General features: G+C 44.5%; 1 protein-coding gene across 4 annotated transcripts in view; it reads right to left on the reverse strand.

The window, feature by feature from the left end:
- CACNA1H (calcium voltage-gated channel subunit alpha1 H) overlaps positions 1-16180 on the reverse strand; it is a 221701-nt gene that overhangs the window by 98977 nt on the left and 106544 nt on the right. For all 4 annotated transcript variants that reach the window (XM_062588649.1, XM_062588647.1, XM_062588651.1 and 1 more), the window contains one exon: positions 9133-9448. In XM_062588649.1, the coding sequence (XP_062444633.1) occupies positions 9133-9448 (316 nt within the window). The remainder of the gene's footprint in view (positions 1-9132; positions 9449-16180) is intronic.

Raw genomic sequence — 16180 nt, forward strand, 5'->3', positions numbered from 1 at the left:
CTCAGTACTAAAGCTCTGAGTCTTGTGTCTGATCCTCCCTTCCATCAGTGCAAGGGATTAATTGAAAGATCACTCAGGTGAATGGAAAGACAGATTTTGACTTCATTGATCTCTGGCTCAGAACCATCCACGCATTCCCCAATCATCACATTAATATGAGCAGGATGAGAATGGACAATCAGATTTTTTTAAAATCTTCTGTTGTGATTCTGATTCTCTTGGTTTGCTCATGCCACAATAATCTCATCTGCTCTAACAAAGATGTTCCTCTGATTTATAGTAGCATTACTGGGGACAAAATCAGGTCTTCTAGTCAAGCTAATCAGAATCAATCTAAGACTCCAGAATGAAAACCACAAGGGAGATGTAGATTAAAGACATTGGCAATTAACTTAGACCTCCTCATTGTTCCCAGGGAGACAGGCAGTTTACATTGTTTTTTCTGGGGTCACCTGAAAAGTCTCTGCAGAACAATTTCTTTTACTATGTCAAGAAGCTTTCACCATAAAAATCCTTGTCATTGCACTCAGCCAAAATTTTTGCAAGTTCTTGGCTATAATCCATTCAAGAGCAGGTTATTTTTTGCTTTAGGGCCAATTAAGAGAAAGAAGAAAAAAGAATCACCCAGAAAAAAAAAAGGCACAACAATTCAACCTACAATCCAAACTAATTAGTAAAGTTAAACACCAAATTATTCTCTGTATATTATAAAGCACCAATGGTTAGTGCTAGATGGACTACAGCAGACAGAAATCAACTTGAAGGTGCCACTAATCAATGGAAAAAAGTTTGGAAAATTACTTTGTGAAGTGAAGCTGAAAAGATCGTAAGAGCTGAACACACAGCATACTAAACTGCAGCTTAGCCATGAGGCCAGATCTTTCTCATGGCAAGATTTCATATCCATGATTACATGAACAAACTTCACTCGTAGAGACATCCTCCCTAAGTATGGGCACCAAAATTATCATCCTCTACTCTGCTCAAAAAAATTCTAAAAAGCCTAGCGCTGATAGCTTGAGAGGTTTCCTTGATAGCTGATTTCAGAATTGCAGCTCCTCGTTCAACGCAAGCAGACATTTGCTTGGCTGAATCAGGAGACGATATAGAGAATCCCACACATTTCCAAAGCATTTTGAGGCCTGCATAAAAAGTGTTCATCTTAATTGACATATATAATTAGCGCTCAGACGTTTTTTGGTCTAAGTTGGGTCCATTGGGGACAAGGTGAATATCACCTGCATCAAAATCAATTAGGCAAATTGAACAGCAACTGACAACTGCCATGATTATTTGGGTTTTATTGTCCCCCCTCCCCATACCTCTATCTCATCATTTCCCTCGTCCTAAAGTGATCTTTTTTTTTTTAAAAAATAAATCGTGTCAAGACAAGATCCAATGAGACTATAAATTTTGAGAATTCATTAATTGCTGTGGTGCTCTCAGTAAGTTTTATAAGGCTCTCAGGATGCATTTCTGAAGGCCTTTTATCTGTGTATTTTGCCCTTTCAGGGACACACTGATTTGGCTGACTGACCAGTGAATAACAGAGTATTCCTTTTCCGTATGCAGAGTACTTGGCAGCTAATCAAATCACTAACTACATTTTTGAAGTCACTTTCATAATTTTAATTATTTCCTCGTGATACATGTTGTTAAGTAAACTCTGTGGTCAGAAAAACAGGTTTTATTATATTTGAGTAATATACTTTGAATAGATGTTTCTCCTTTCACTTTGGGGGCCTGCTCACTTTGCCAAGCAATTTTAGCCACTTCTTTACAGCTTGGGAGCCTTGCAAAGTGTGCATCTGCTCTGAAAAGTGACCCTGCAAACCAGAAAATAGAAGGGAAGTGTGAAACCTTGCATTTGTCCTGAATTAGTGACAACCTCTCAAATTTGTTCAATCTAAAGGTGATCATTGTTCAGCATTACCAATTTACAGTGGATCCTGAAAGCAGCATGCAGCCAGTGTGTGATAAAGTTGGACATGTCACTGATGCTGGTATTGGTAGCCCACAACCTCTCAAAAGGGAATCTCCAAGAGCTTAAAAATTACATCAAAACTCCACATTTTTTGCTGCAAATGAAAGGTTAGCTGCTCCCTTCCATTTTGCACTAAATAATGCAAAATCCTAATCCAATAGCAAAAACATCACTGATTTCAGACAACTGCTGCTTATAACAAATCACATCTCAGTCCATATTCATGAGGTTTGATTTACTGTGATAATTATCCTGTCTTCATTGTTTGTGTAAAGTATCTTATGCACAGGGAATGTATTTAACTGTTTAACTTCAGCAGTAATGAGCCCATTATCATAGAGCAAGCCATAAATCAGAGTTTTATAGCAGAGCAAAGCTGAAAGGCGAAGCATCTGCAATGAGAAGGAAACCTAAGCCAAAGTGAGATCCTTGTTTACAGATGAGTGCTCCATATAGCAATTATAGATGAATGACAGTTCTTCCCCAGCCATCGCTGTCTGGAACACTAAAGTAGTTTGAGGTACTGACCCAAACGGAAAAAACAAGGATTTTTTTTTTTCTTATTCCTATTGTTACACCTTGTTTCAAATTATAGAGACAATTAGGGACAACAGATGCACAGTTTCAAGCACAAATAATGCTCTGTGCAGAAATACAGCACAACCAACATGTTCTGTGCAGTTCAGGTCTGACCTCTAGGCTTTCCCACTGATTGGAGTGGGGGGGGGGTCTCTCTCGTTCTTCGGGACGGATCTGTCTCAACAGACTTGCTCCACACAGTCTGCAGGCAAGCACGTGGGACTTGGAAACAAAGAACGTGCGTTGTCTTTGGGCACAAGGGAGCTGAACCTATGCTTTAGTCCCAGGGAGATGTGTATGCTAGATACAGCTCATGCTGCAATGGCGCAATCACAACAGTTGATCACGAAGCAGCTTTGGGGCAATTAAACTGAATCACATTGAAATTTCCTTGTAATATTGTTGACATCCCTCAGAAGACCAGTAGCTTTTTCATCACCTAACTGCACTTCAGATTTAGGCATGGCTTTCTGAAGGCACCTTTCTCCTTTCAACTCTGAACAGAGGAATCTGCAATTCTGAGGTAGGATTAAACCCTTCCAAAGGCACAGAATTTGCAGCAGGTTACTGTGCAACACTGGGGTCCCCCCAGTACCTACTACAGGTTTGTGGGCCTAAGCCTGGAGTCAGGATGGCCTCTCCAACTTGTGCTCTACGAGGCAAATCCTTCTAGCTTTCAAAACAACAACGAGGATTGTTCAAAAGCATTCCTCTCAGGCACACACTCTGAGGTGCTTTAAAAGGGCTGGATGTTTTTAGATTGAATAATCAGTGTAAAAGCTCTTCAAATACAGCAAATGTTTAGCTGGCTGGCCAAAATTTTTTTTAAAAAAACATCACCCACAAAACTTAAATCCATCATTTAGAATAAAATATTTTTGGTGATGCAAAATGAATTCAAGTCTAGTGATGAAATACTATCTTGAAACTGTGGAAATGAAAAACTTTGAATTCCTTCCTTCCAACTCCCCACCTCCAGCCAAAACTCCTTGCCAAATTCAGCACAGATAAGCATTGTTGACACACATATCCAGTTCATAGAATGAACCATTTGACCAAAAAAGTATAACGTTTTGGCCAAAAAATTATCTACTTATCCTCTGAAAAAACAGGCATCCAGTATGACAGCTGCTTCTGGAAAGCTTGGCCCACGAAACTACCTTGCACACAGAAATACAATTGCAATTAGAAGCCTCAGGTGTTTTCACTCCCTTCTGCTTTAATGTACCTTTTCAGCTGTTCCCCTAAATATCTGCAAATACTGAAAAAGCAGAGGTGATAGCAGACAAGCAAGCAAGGATATCAGTAACCTCCCAGGCACAGCAGATTCTTGAGACTGTGGGGTAGCCACTCCTGAGTTGTCATTTGGAATGAAACTTGGCTGAAGTATCCTGACATATAACCCAAGTGTCCCAACAACAAAGCAAGAAAAACAGGCCAAAAAAGGTCTGTATTTATACTAATCACGGTGAGAGCCCTGCTAACAGGAAAACATGTGAGTAGGAACCAAGAGAAATGACCCTGCCAGTTTTGTCCTGTCAGTAGGTTCTAGGGTGGCTTTTTATGCTTATACTAAGAGGAAGCAATGTTAGGGCTTAGTGTCTCATCTCCTCAAAGAGGACCTCTTCTTAACTGACTGATATTAGGATGGACTAGGAGGGACTCCAGGCTCATTCTCCTGTTCGGCCATAGCAGAACTGCAGAGAAGTGCCTGTCATTTTTCCTCTAATACAAACGCAAGATGTGGTTCCCATTACAAATATAGCTGAAGGATTTCCAGGAGAGGGAAAATTCCTCAGGGAAGGATTTCAGTCATCACAGAGGCTGAAACAATGTGAGGTGGGTAACAGCTGTGGAGCAGATCAGGGCACTGAACAATGGTCTGCACAGGAATGGGACAAATGACCCTTCCCTTTTCTGAACCTGAAGTCTGACCCCAAGGTCTGGATCTCTTCAGCTGACCCATTCACAGGCACAGCTAGCAGGAGTGCCGATGCCTGCAGAAGCAAAGACAGCAATGTGGAGACAAAATGAGCTCCTCATCAGCACACAGCACACTGTCAAAATTAATAAATCATTGATTAGATTGAGATAACTCCTGGAATCTCCCAGGGGCTTATTTGACATAACGGAGCACAGAAGAGGGAGGTGGCCAGCAGTATTTGGCTTTCACTGCCTGCTATCATACTGGCAGCGGCAACCTGCCATCAAGTTAGGAAGAAAGTATCCCAGAAGGACAAAGGAGGAAATTGGCGGCATCAATCCCCCCCCCCCACACTTTCCCACCCCAAACTCGTTCTTTCTTTTCCCCCTGAGCAGGGCAATTTCTTGGTCATCTGCATGTTCATGGCTGTAACACATGTTTGGCTTTGATGAGACCAGGTGCAATGAGAAGTTTTCCATCTAAGTGAGCAATCAAGATCACACAGCAAACTTGCAGGTGACGGTTTCTTTAATGCTTCTCTATTTCAAGACATCTTTCTTCGAGAAGGTAATTTGGCTTTTCCTTTCTTGGGCATTCTCATATTGTTTGCCTGCTGGGCTGTCTTCAGCTCTTGCAAACAGAACCAGCCTTTTTTTTCCCCTGTTTTTTTGACAGCAGCAAGGGGGCTGCTGAATGCAAAACAGTCTCCGCTGAGAATTCCCTTGCTAGGGCCTTCTGATGATGGACCAGAGATATGTTACTGGTATGACTTCATTAACTTGTTAACTGAAATGTCTTCTTACAGCAATGCCTCATAGAAGCAATATGTACTCAAAAAAAGCATAAACCAGAAAGAGTCATGGATCTGAGAGCCGCTAAGGACTAATTTCCAGAGTCCTTCATTAAGGAAGACTCTCAGGAAATGTAACGACTTCTGGAATACAACATATGAGAAGCAGCCATGGAAAAGGTAACTCAGTTATCAGGTGCATCTTCCTAGCCACCTCAAATTGTCAGGCAAACCTGCCGCTTGAAGGATGCGCATTTTCTGAAACTCCCTATATATTTGCTAAGTTCAGTCCATCCAACTACATCCTGGAAGGAGGTATAGAAGAACAGTTTGTTTTCTAGATGTCTCTTTAGTTCTGCCTAGTAGATGGTTATGGCCATTCCAACTTTACCTCGCTAATTTTGCCTCTTAGTGTAAGGTGCTTTTGTAGGTCTTTCGTTTCTGCAAGTCAGGCATGAAGTGATCCAAGCAATGGTTCTGTAGTTTGCAAAGTAGGCTAAATCATCTTTTCTTCCCAAACTGTATTATCTGAGCCCCCTTCAACCTCCCTTTTTCACAATACTGTTTCTGCACTCAGGCTTGGCTACACTGACATTGCTGGACAGGAAAGCGGCAGTGTTTTGGTCGCTCCAGTGAGACTCTGTTGGTAATTCATATTAAATTGGACTTTGGTTAGGTGGGTAATTCATCATTTGCAGGGCGACAATACCTGTAATTACTGCTCTTATTGTTGCTGCTCAAATTCATGTGCAATAAAGGGATCTTAATATCATGCCAAACCTCACAGTTAATTTAGGTTCTATCTCCTTTCATTTACTCTGTAATAAGCTAATTAGTTCATATAATTTGCCATTGAATGTGCCTTTCTAACAAATATATACATGAATTAGCCTATTACACAACAAATGAGGGGAATCGAAACATGAATCATTTGCAGGATTACATAAGGAATTATTATCCTTTCAAACACCCATGGATGCAGCAATTGTCTTTATTACTTTAAGACTTTGTTTGCACTGGCTTGGGTCTCCTATTTGAAGCCTCTGACCTACACTTCTCGGACAGTCAATAACACATCTCATGTTTGGTGGGCCCTACTGCCAGGAGCCAGGTTACCCGCAAGTTTAGGATTACTACCATGAAGTTGAATGCCTTCCAGCTTCCCTTCCCTCCTATTCTGAATTCTGTGGGGTCTCTAAGACTCCTTCTCGTGTGTCATTTTGTAAGGTCCTTGAAAGGAATTTTAATTACACCACGTGCTTTCCTGAATGCTTTCCTCTACCCTCAGGATGGCTTGCGTTTTGCTCCTTCTTTTGTCTTGGCCATACTGCTAGCCTCCTGCCTTGGCACAGAGTTCACGTGGATGTTTTGGAATACAGACATTCAGATCTTCCTGTTAAAGTCTGCTTTTGGCTTTGGTTTTGTGCAGTTGGCACAGTATAAAAACATGCCCTTGGAAACTTTGAGAATGGCTTGCAGTCACTGCACTTACAAGCTTCCTTTCCAGTCTCACTTGTGGGGCTCATTTCTCCAGCCTCCTTTCTGATAGCTCTTAAGCCATGCTAAGTTTCCGACTCATTTGGGATAAATCATGAACGATGATCTATCCAGCTGAGTCCTAAGATTGCCATTATGCAAACTGGAGGCTTGCCAGACTATGAGGTTCAGTCCTCCATTATAACTCTTGCAAACAAGTACTGCATATTCATTATTCCCCAGAAGGGATCAGGGCAATTGGATTAGTCTCATCGAGGAGACAGCAGAATGCTTTCTACCCAGTAATTCAATACCAGTTCACAGGGAAGTTCCTGGACTACTAAAACGATCAGTTCTAGTTTCTGCATTACTTCGAGGTCTTATCTAACTGCTGACCTGTGCTACCCATCTTCAGATATTAAATATAAGGAGAGCACAACTCAGGAGGTTTGTTAAATGCTCTCTGCTTACAACAATTGTTTTGATTTAGTATCTAATTCCTTGCAGTAATACTTTACTCTTTCTGTAGAGCAGTTAAGTAATCACCTTGCTCCCAGTAACTACTTCTTTACTTGGCGTAATACTGTTTTCAGTTTCTAAAAGCTTAGAGTGAAAGCATTCAATGGAATAAAAATGTAAGAGTAGTCCTTGGCTGGAAAATGCTTTTTAATATTTAGATGGCCTAAGCAGCATTAAGACTAAGCATAAACTTCCTGGCATCTGCAAGCAGAACGTCAAGTGATCTTTGGATAAAATATCTAACTTTGGCATACTCTGTTCTTTCCAAAGTAATCAGTTCAACTGTTTGGTGTGGCTGGTGAGTTCTTCCTGGGTTAAACTTGTACACTTCCAGACTACAGATGCCCATGCAATGAAATCCCTGTATGAAATGAAAGCTTACAACCTGCAGAGAGATTCTGGAAGTAAAAAAGGAAGCAGGACCCCTAAAGATGCACCTGGTCATTTTTAATGGACAAGCACAGGGATTCTGCAACCAATTAGCCTCTGCCGTTTTCTGGAAAGAACCTTGCTGCCCACTGGTGGGAGCCAGATGGGACCTCTTGAGTATGTACACCAAGTATTAAGCTCTATTAGAGAGAGATGCAATATGAGGAAAAAAAAAAAGTTAGAGAGTAACTAGCATTCTCGCTTTGATTCCCTCCTTCCTTTATTCAGTACTCACTACCAGTCAGGAATATTCAGAATTACCATGGCAGCTCCTCTCATTAGGCATTAATTCCAAGCAGGTACCAAAGCATTTTTAAGAAACCTAGTAGAGGCCTGGGATCTATTTGAACCTTTCTGAATTTGGTTTTCACCCTCTGACAGCAACAACAGTGTGATTCAATGTGTGCTTCTGTGGCAATATGAGAGCAAACAAAATGCTCAGAGCAGGCAATTGTCCCTTACAACTCCCAGGTGAAAGTTAGAAGTTAAGTTCACACTATGGAACTAGAAAGATGTTCAGAAAAGAACGTTAGACCTGAGAATGTGTAATTTTTAGTCATCAGCAAAACTAAAAGGAGATTGATTCTTTCATTTGGGAATAGTTATCACCTACACTTCAAGATGACTAAATAAAACAGTGTCTTGCTGAAAGCATAAAAAATCATGCTAAAATAATAGAAAGTACCAATTAAAAATTGGAAGTGGTACACAGATCATTTCAAACAGACTAACCTGAAGAGATAGTGGCTCCTATACTGTGTTTAGTATTTGTCTAATGTTCCAGAACTACAAATACTTTGGACATGCTTCAGTTGCTAAAGAGTTTTTGTTACCTACAATATGTAAAGATTCCACCAATCTGACCCAGAAGCACACTGAACTCGATGATGGACAGCATACATGTGGATCAAAGACTCAAACCCCACACAAGCACATAGCTCTTCACATTCACTCAAGCCAGAACAGTCTGCTATTCCTACCTGCAGCATACCACGCTAAGCCATATAAACCAGTAATTCTAGGATCAAGGCTAAATCACATCATCAAGCCAGACCCTATGTTTCAGAATATTGAGTCTTCCTTTAAGAACTTGAGACAATACTTGATACTACAGCAATCGATAATTGACATTAACCCTCAAAAACCCTTGCCTTATTTCCACTTTGGGATTTATCTGTCTGAATGGCAGCACTAGAACTGCCAGACTAAGAAATATTTTCCCTCCTTTAAAAGGCACTAAAAAAATGACTATTCTTTTCTTCCCTCCAAATACGCTCTTGGAGCATTTCTGCAGGTTGTCCAATTCATTTACTTGATGTATCTTTATCTGCAGTTTCATGCTAGTGCAAGCAAGTTTTTTTCACCACTGATGCATCCATCAAAATCCTTCCAAGCATAGGATGACAAAAAAAATCTTTAGGAAAATCTTACCTGAAAAATAGCTATCCAGGCATAGCCAATATTATCAAAATTGATAGCTCCGTTGTGTGGGTTTACATCCCCTGCCATGCATACATTGTAATACTGGTTCCAGTTTATGCAGGCATTCCTGCTGCTGAAGTCAGGGTTGTATAAACTTGGAGTGTAGGAGTCCATGCTCAAGGTGCACTCCATCTTGTACTCCTTCCTGTTTGGGATGTTGGAGCATTTCTGCATGCCGTTTTCACGATGGGATGAGCAGATGAACGGATTCTCCTCCGCTTCATCTGTCCGGTAGTATGGATGCAGGAACGTAAGATTGTATGTCCTGAAGGAGAAAGAAAGAAGGGTGAGAATGAATGGGGTACCCCCTGTTCCACCAGCAGCCTCTGCTTCCTGCTCCTGGTTCAGGTGCATCAGCCATCCTGCAGCACAAATCCAACACCCACAGCTCAGAACATGAAGCAGCTTAGGAAGAGCAAGATGCGAGCAAACACTCTTCCAGATATACACTACCAATCATTGGATTGCACTGGATGCATTGCAGACACTTGAAAAGTCTGAAGGCTCACATGCGGTTGGCAGGATTAGCGTCAATGAAGAAACATAAGGGGAAAAAGACACCTCTCTCCCCCTGGCTTCCTCCCCTGGAAGTCTTTGCTTGCTCTCCTTAGTTTCCTTCAGAGCGTTAGCCAGCAAAACTTCACTGCTGCTGCCTCTTCCTATTGCCAAAAATAAGGCCTTTGTCATGTCAGCAGATGGACAAGGCTCCAGAGACTGCCCGACTCTGGAAGTGGCTCCCTTCTGCCCAAGAAATCCCAACCTCAGAGCCTCATTGCAGATTCCTTTCTCATTTTCCCCTGTCACACTGGGGGCAATAAGTCTCAGTTGAGACCTCAGCCCCAACCTTACCTATGCAGCTTTTTGCTTACAACATACTGTAAGGCTCCAGGGATCTTTCAGTTAAAGCTGCCAAGATGACTGAAGGTGAAATAAGGAGGTATGAAGAGGTGGGAAATGGAGGAAACCACTATAAAAGCAGCCTGGGTGCTTCCAAAAATACCTAGAGCTGGTAACTTTTGTTCCCAACTCAGGAGTGTAGGATAGCTCTTCTGATGCTCAGAACACACTTCAAACAAGCAGAAAGCAAAGCAGCTTTCCAATAAATTTTCCCCTCAGCACATCTCCAGGATGAGCGAGCTGAACTTCAACAAGGAGAGACCTAACCACAGGCCATCTCAAAGTCCTGTACTTACAAGAGAAAAGAAAGAGCCCATGTTAACAGGAACTGTATGCTTATTGTGGATCTGGTTTAACAGGCCTGGACAAAGTTTATGGCTCTGTGCATCTACGATAAGCAAGTGCTCTAATTGCAGCATGGGGTGTGTCTCTTCCCAAATCGTGTTGTGGGGCAAATCAGCAAGCAAGCGGAGCCCAGGACTTTTCGGGCTGTTTGATTAGTATTTGTGCAGATCCCCTGGCACTCACACTGCTGAAGTGCTGCTCAAAACGAGGTGCAAAGTCCTAGAGCAGATTATCTGCTACATTCAGAGCTGCAGGGATCTAAGATGCTATGTAATCAGGCAGGAGATAAGGGAAAAGGCAGAGCAGAAATTATATGACCAAGCAAGATACGAGTAGAAGATAGGCAGGTAATTCTTCCAGACAGGACAGCTGTACCTTTAGCTGTTTCTGAATGTTCCTGACTGCTGAATAAATTTGGCTCTCATGATCGCCAGGCTGCTGTTACTCTGTATGTTTGCTTGGGATTGCTTTCTCCTTAAAGTGCAGTTAGTGCTTTGCTCAGAAGGGTTTAAGGGAGCAAATGCTGCTGGGCTGAGCTGAGGGAAAAATTAACCCTGAACAATCTTTCCTGGGGAATTTGGTTCTCCCTCCATCAAGGAATTGCTTAAGATGAGTTTTGACTGTTCACCCAGCTTCAGGAATACGCAAGTCAGTCGCATGAATTAGGCAGGAGTCACTGGTGATTAAACTTATTTGCCAGTTACTCCCCTCCCATGTGCAGTGGTCTCACACCTTTAGACAAAACTGTAAGATCTTTTCCCCAGTTTCTATTGTCTTAGATCCAAGAGACAATCAAGAAAAACTCCAAAAAAAGGTTTTCCTCCAGGATTGCCTAAAATTTTTCTCCTTCCCCTCCCATGAACTGGTTTTGCTTGGAGGAAAATTTCCATATAAAACAAGCTGAAGAAGAGACCGAGCACTGTGCTAGTGCTGCGTTTGCTAGAAGATCAGATACTACAGCTGCTGGAGTTTGCTGCACGGAGGGAGGTATTGCGGAGGCTTGTAAAGCATTAAAATGCACCGAGGCGCAGGGATGTGCCTGGGAGCGCTGCAGACTGTGCGCAAAGACAGCCAGGGGACACGAGGGAAGAACAAGAGGGAGGAGGGTAACAGGCACGCGGGAGGAGCAGCCCCTCTTGGCTCACGAGCAGCAGGCAGGGGTCGGGCACCTGCGCTTCGGCGCGAGCGGAGCGAGGTGCTCAGCTCCCAGCTGCGAGTCCCAGGCCAGTTTCCGCCTCCACAGGTCCTGCTCTGGCAGCTTGATTTCCACCCGTCTGCCGGGAACAGTGCGGGGGAGAGCGCCTCTCCCACGCACTGCGGCGAGGAGAAGGCAGCCGGCCCTCTCCCGGTGCGATCGAAGCTTTCTGTACCCTGCGGCGGTGAGGGGGATCCAGCACCCCGCAGGAGCAGGCCAAGCCTCGACCGCTGTGCATTGCCTCATACAGCAAAGCAGCACTGGTGTATGACCTGTTTCCCAGGGAGATGCCTTCACCACTCTCAAAACCAGGGCTCTCATGGGTTACAGCTAAAGCAGTATTATGTGAGTCCTTAAGGTGATGGCAGGAGACATGTCTGTCTGTAGCTACCTCCTCACCAAAGCATCTGGACCTCCAGCTCAGGCACCACAGGTCTCTACGACGCTCATCAAATCCCAGTGTGAAATGATATGAAAACCCAAGGCTTTGCCTCTGGGTGGGCAGCTCAGTGCACAAACTTGGCACTTGCAGCAGGGAGAGCAAGTTGCAGACCCCCAGATAGCCTGCAACCCTGAAACGATGCACACCCTCATGATCTGGGACATCACTTGCTCCAATTTCTCTTAAAGCGATGCTGGCCAAGGCTTCAATCTGGATGAGCCATTCCAGATGACACACACTTTTATAACTGATCATCCAGGAAAATCTGCTCCAGTGCTAGGTAGAGCTGTGAAACTCAACAGAAACTTATTTCCTTCACTGCCATAGAAGCAACACCCTATTGCAACACCGGCAGCAAGAATTTCCTGATCACTAACAGCTTCCGGCAGCAGCGAGGGAAGGGAAGGCTCAGCATGCTGTAGCTCGTGGGCCAGGGTAATTAGGATTCTACCCAGAGTAAAGCTGGACTTGCAGAGGGAGAGGGACCATCTGGAGGGATAACGGGATAATTAGTGGCTATGGCTGCACAAGCTCCTTTCCCGAGAGCAGTTTCGTCGTTAGATGCAGACACACACCCTGTGCCAAAAACGCTGACCATGGAAAAAGTGTTCAGACAGAAAGGCTGACACAAAAGCACGATGCTCCACTCAGCCCTCAGACTTGAGCTGCCCTGAGAGCCGTGTCTCCCGCTGCAGTGCAATATACAGACATCCGACATGCAGCGCACCACGCGAGTCTGCAGCTGCCTGCCCTCCCAGCTGCCCGACTGTTAATACACGTTCATTGTCCAAAATTAAACTTAATTTCAGCCCTCAGAGGCAATTGCTAATCTCTCGATATATCCACCCCAGCTGGGCAGCAGGCTGCGGATGCAGCTAGCTGGAGAGCAGCATGCCAGCCAGGTTGGTCGGTACTCAGTCGGGGTACCCGGAGCGTCATTCCAGGGATGGCATGCCGCCAGGCTGGGGAGCAACTGGACCAGCTCCCCTCTCATGCAACACTTCTCCATTCCCTAGACACTGTAATTGGAATGGCCCTTTATGAGCCACACGTGCAGATCTTAAGAGGCTGCATGTTGCCCGTGAGTCACAGCTTAGGAAGCCTTGGGCTGAAGGAGAAATACTGCCTGCAGACACTCTGCCTTGGGCTGTGATTTAACAGGCTGCGCGGGGAAGATCTGGGCACAGACCCTCTGGGAGAAGCCAAGGGAACACCACACTTTGGTAACTGTGGAAGGAAAATAAAACTAGCAGAATAAAGTACAGCTTTACTGATGAGGCCTGATTCAGTTCTGCTGCTGCCTGACTGGTTTTTAATCTTCCCTGCTCTTTGCTTTGCTTATTTTTCCACCTGCCCCCCAAAATCACTAACTAAAGCCCCCCAAAATCACTAACTGAAAGGAAGTCCTTCCCACAACAGGCTAAAATCAACCCCAAATCAGATCAAGGCTGATTTCTGCCCAGTCTTTTTCAAGCTCTTTCACCTTTTGGTACTGCCCTGGGCACAGAGAGACACTATGAGCATCCACCCTGCTGCAAGGGAGTCCATGCCAGCACAGCACTCCACTTTCCCCAAACTTAGTGGGGAAAAGACACACGAACTGACCACAAGTACAGCAAATGTAAGATCTTTCTCTGTCTCTTGATTTGAAGAACTAGCTGGCAAAACCAAAAAGGGGAAGGAAGGGAGGGAGGGAGGACAAGGATGAGGAGCAAGAAGCATTGCTTAGAGAGTGAGAACCCCTAATATCCACAAAATAAACGAATGCTACTCTGCCAAGACCACCTACCTCCATGTGCAGGAAAGGCCAATCTGACTTCCTTATTACTTGCTGACAGGCATAGTCTGAATAACTTATTAATGGTAATGAATCCACTAATTGCAAGACCCTTGCACTCAGGGGAAAATACACGAGAAATAAAGCCCCAGAATGGATCTTGTTATCATATTAGAATGGATTAACACCCCTTTCTGGGCCAGCTGCCCAGTGCACATCTTTCTCTGGGCTTGCAGCAGCTTTGTAATATATTTCCCCCCTCAGGCGTGATCCCAGCTCCTGGGTACGCTCACGTGCAGGAACGACAGCACTGGAGCGGGGAAGCCTGTTCTTTCCTATGCAAAAAGGCGCTGAACAATTCCCTGCCCCATCTGCCCCCAAGCCTCAGGCCTGACCCAGCACCATCGCCCCACGTGGGACATCACTTGCAAGGCGAGCACAGTGCCTGCTCTGAGGACAACCCTCCACAGTGCTGAGAGCCTTCAGCTTCCCAAGGAGCAAATGGAAAGAGGAAAGGTAGGAAAAGGCAGGGGAAACTCAGCGCCAAGAAGTATCAGTTCCCTCCAAGGAGGCTGCTCTCTGGAGAAGACCCTGCTGACAAACCGACCAGCACAGAGTGATACTACAAGGAGCAATTAAGCAACACTCAGAAGTACATTTCAGAAACTCAGAGCTGTCTGCCTTGGCTGTATGTGCCTTCTTGCAACTCCGCAAAACCCAAAGAGCCAAAGGCAGTACAATAACAAGCAGGTACGGAGTTAATTAAGACTGAAGTGCTCACATTAAAGCTGTCCTGTAGCATTAGATAAATACAAAACACTTCACAGCTCTCTTCCCTCTCCTGCTTCCAACCCATCAAGTTCCTTGAAAGGCTCCAACAAGGAGGATAATGCTCCTCTACATAACAGCACACAGGTAAGAGTGGCCCCAGCAGCAACAACCCAGACAAGCTGGGGGTGACCCAATTCTTTTATTTACAGTGATAGCAACTCCTGCTGGCAGGAGGGAGCCATAGAGGCTGTGCGAGGAAGGTAAGTGTCCTGAAGATCTTACAGATAAACTGCAAGTGACACTCACCCTTCTCACACATATGCAGTGAGGCTTCCTCTGGCAGTGTGACCAAAGAGCCCTCGTGAAATTCCACCCCCATTCCCACTGTCAGGGCTCTCCTGTGCTCACTCCTGTAGTGGTAGAGACCATCCTCACACACAACACACATCAACATCCTCACAACATCCTGCTGCTCCTCGCTGCTTTATTCTGCTCTTATCAGGGAAAGGAAAATAGCACTGCCGGTACAAAGGACCTCAGCCCCTGCCTCGGTGGGACATGCCACTGCGCACAAACAAGCTTCCAGCCTGAGGAAGATGCAAGTCCCAGGAAGACTCAAAGTGAGATATATTTAGTGGAAGATCAAAAAGGTTCTTGATCTCTGCTCAGCAGAGAACTAAGCTTTTAACTAAACCGATTACTTAGAGCATTTGCTATATCTTGTCTCCAAATAGATTTTTCCCGATACAGGAAATGCTGCACATCCCAACTGTGCTGTGGAGCACCTCCTGGAAGATGCACTTCTGCATCTCATGGCTGAGGTGCCTCTTTCCTGACCTACGTTCCCTGGCATTTCCTCCCAAAAGGCACTGTGATCTTACGCAGTACCAAATTGCTATGACTTGTCACAGGAGCTCTTGGCTGTGCAACACCATGGGAAACACTGTCTGGCCAGCAAACTCCTTGGGGGGGTTCAAGAGGTGCCTGAACCATAGGAGCCCCCTGAAGCACCACCACTGACCACCGAGCTGACAGCTTCTCCAAGTGCACTGAACAGCAATGACCCACTCCACTTTACTGCCTTTCAACTCACTATGCTGCAAAATCCTACTAACTCTCAGCCTGCAATTCCTTCAAAGACACTGCTAAAAGAGAGCTCGTAATAAAACAATGTCTTTCCAACATGACAGTGCATCGCAACAATACAATTCTCAAAGAGAACAAGAAAGCAGATATTTCTAGTGCACTTTCAAAGAGAAGTTCCTACATCTCCACCAGAAGATACTATATTTAAATATAGTTTCTTTACTCAAAGTGGCCACCTTTCAAGGGGGTATAAAAAAATTTCACTGGAACAAAAATGATGGCAGAATCAAGGTCACTTTGCAATCTGATGCCTGCTGTGAAGCTGAACAGCCCAGAAACCTTCTGACGCAAGGACACATGCGCCATATCAAAAGCTGGACTCAAGCTCCTTTACACTTGTTTTATTTCCAGGAAGGCTTTGGGGATATGACCCTTCTTCACCTGACACCCTGGATTTTGTCCAAACGCTTGCCCTTACTTCTGA

The sequence above is a fragment of the Rhea pennata genome, chromosome 15 (assembly GCF_028389875.1).
Source record: "Rhea pennata isolate bPtePen1 chromosome 15, bPtePen1.pri, whole genome shotgun sequence".
Lineage (NCBI taxonomy): Eukaryota > Metazoa > Chordata > Aves > Rheiformes > Rheidae > Rhea > Rhea pennata.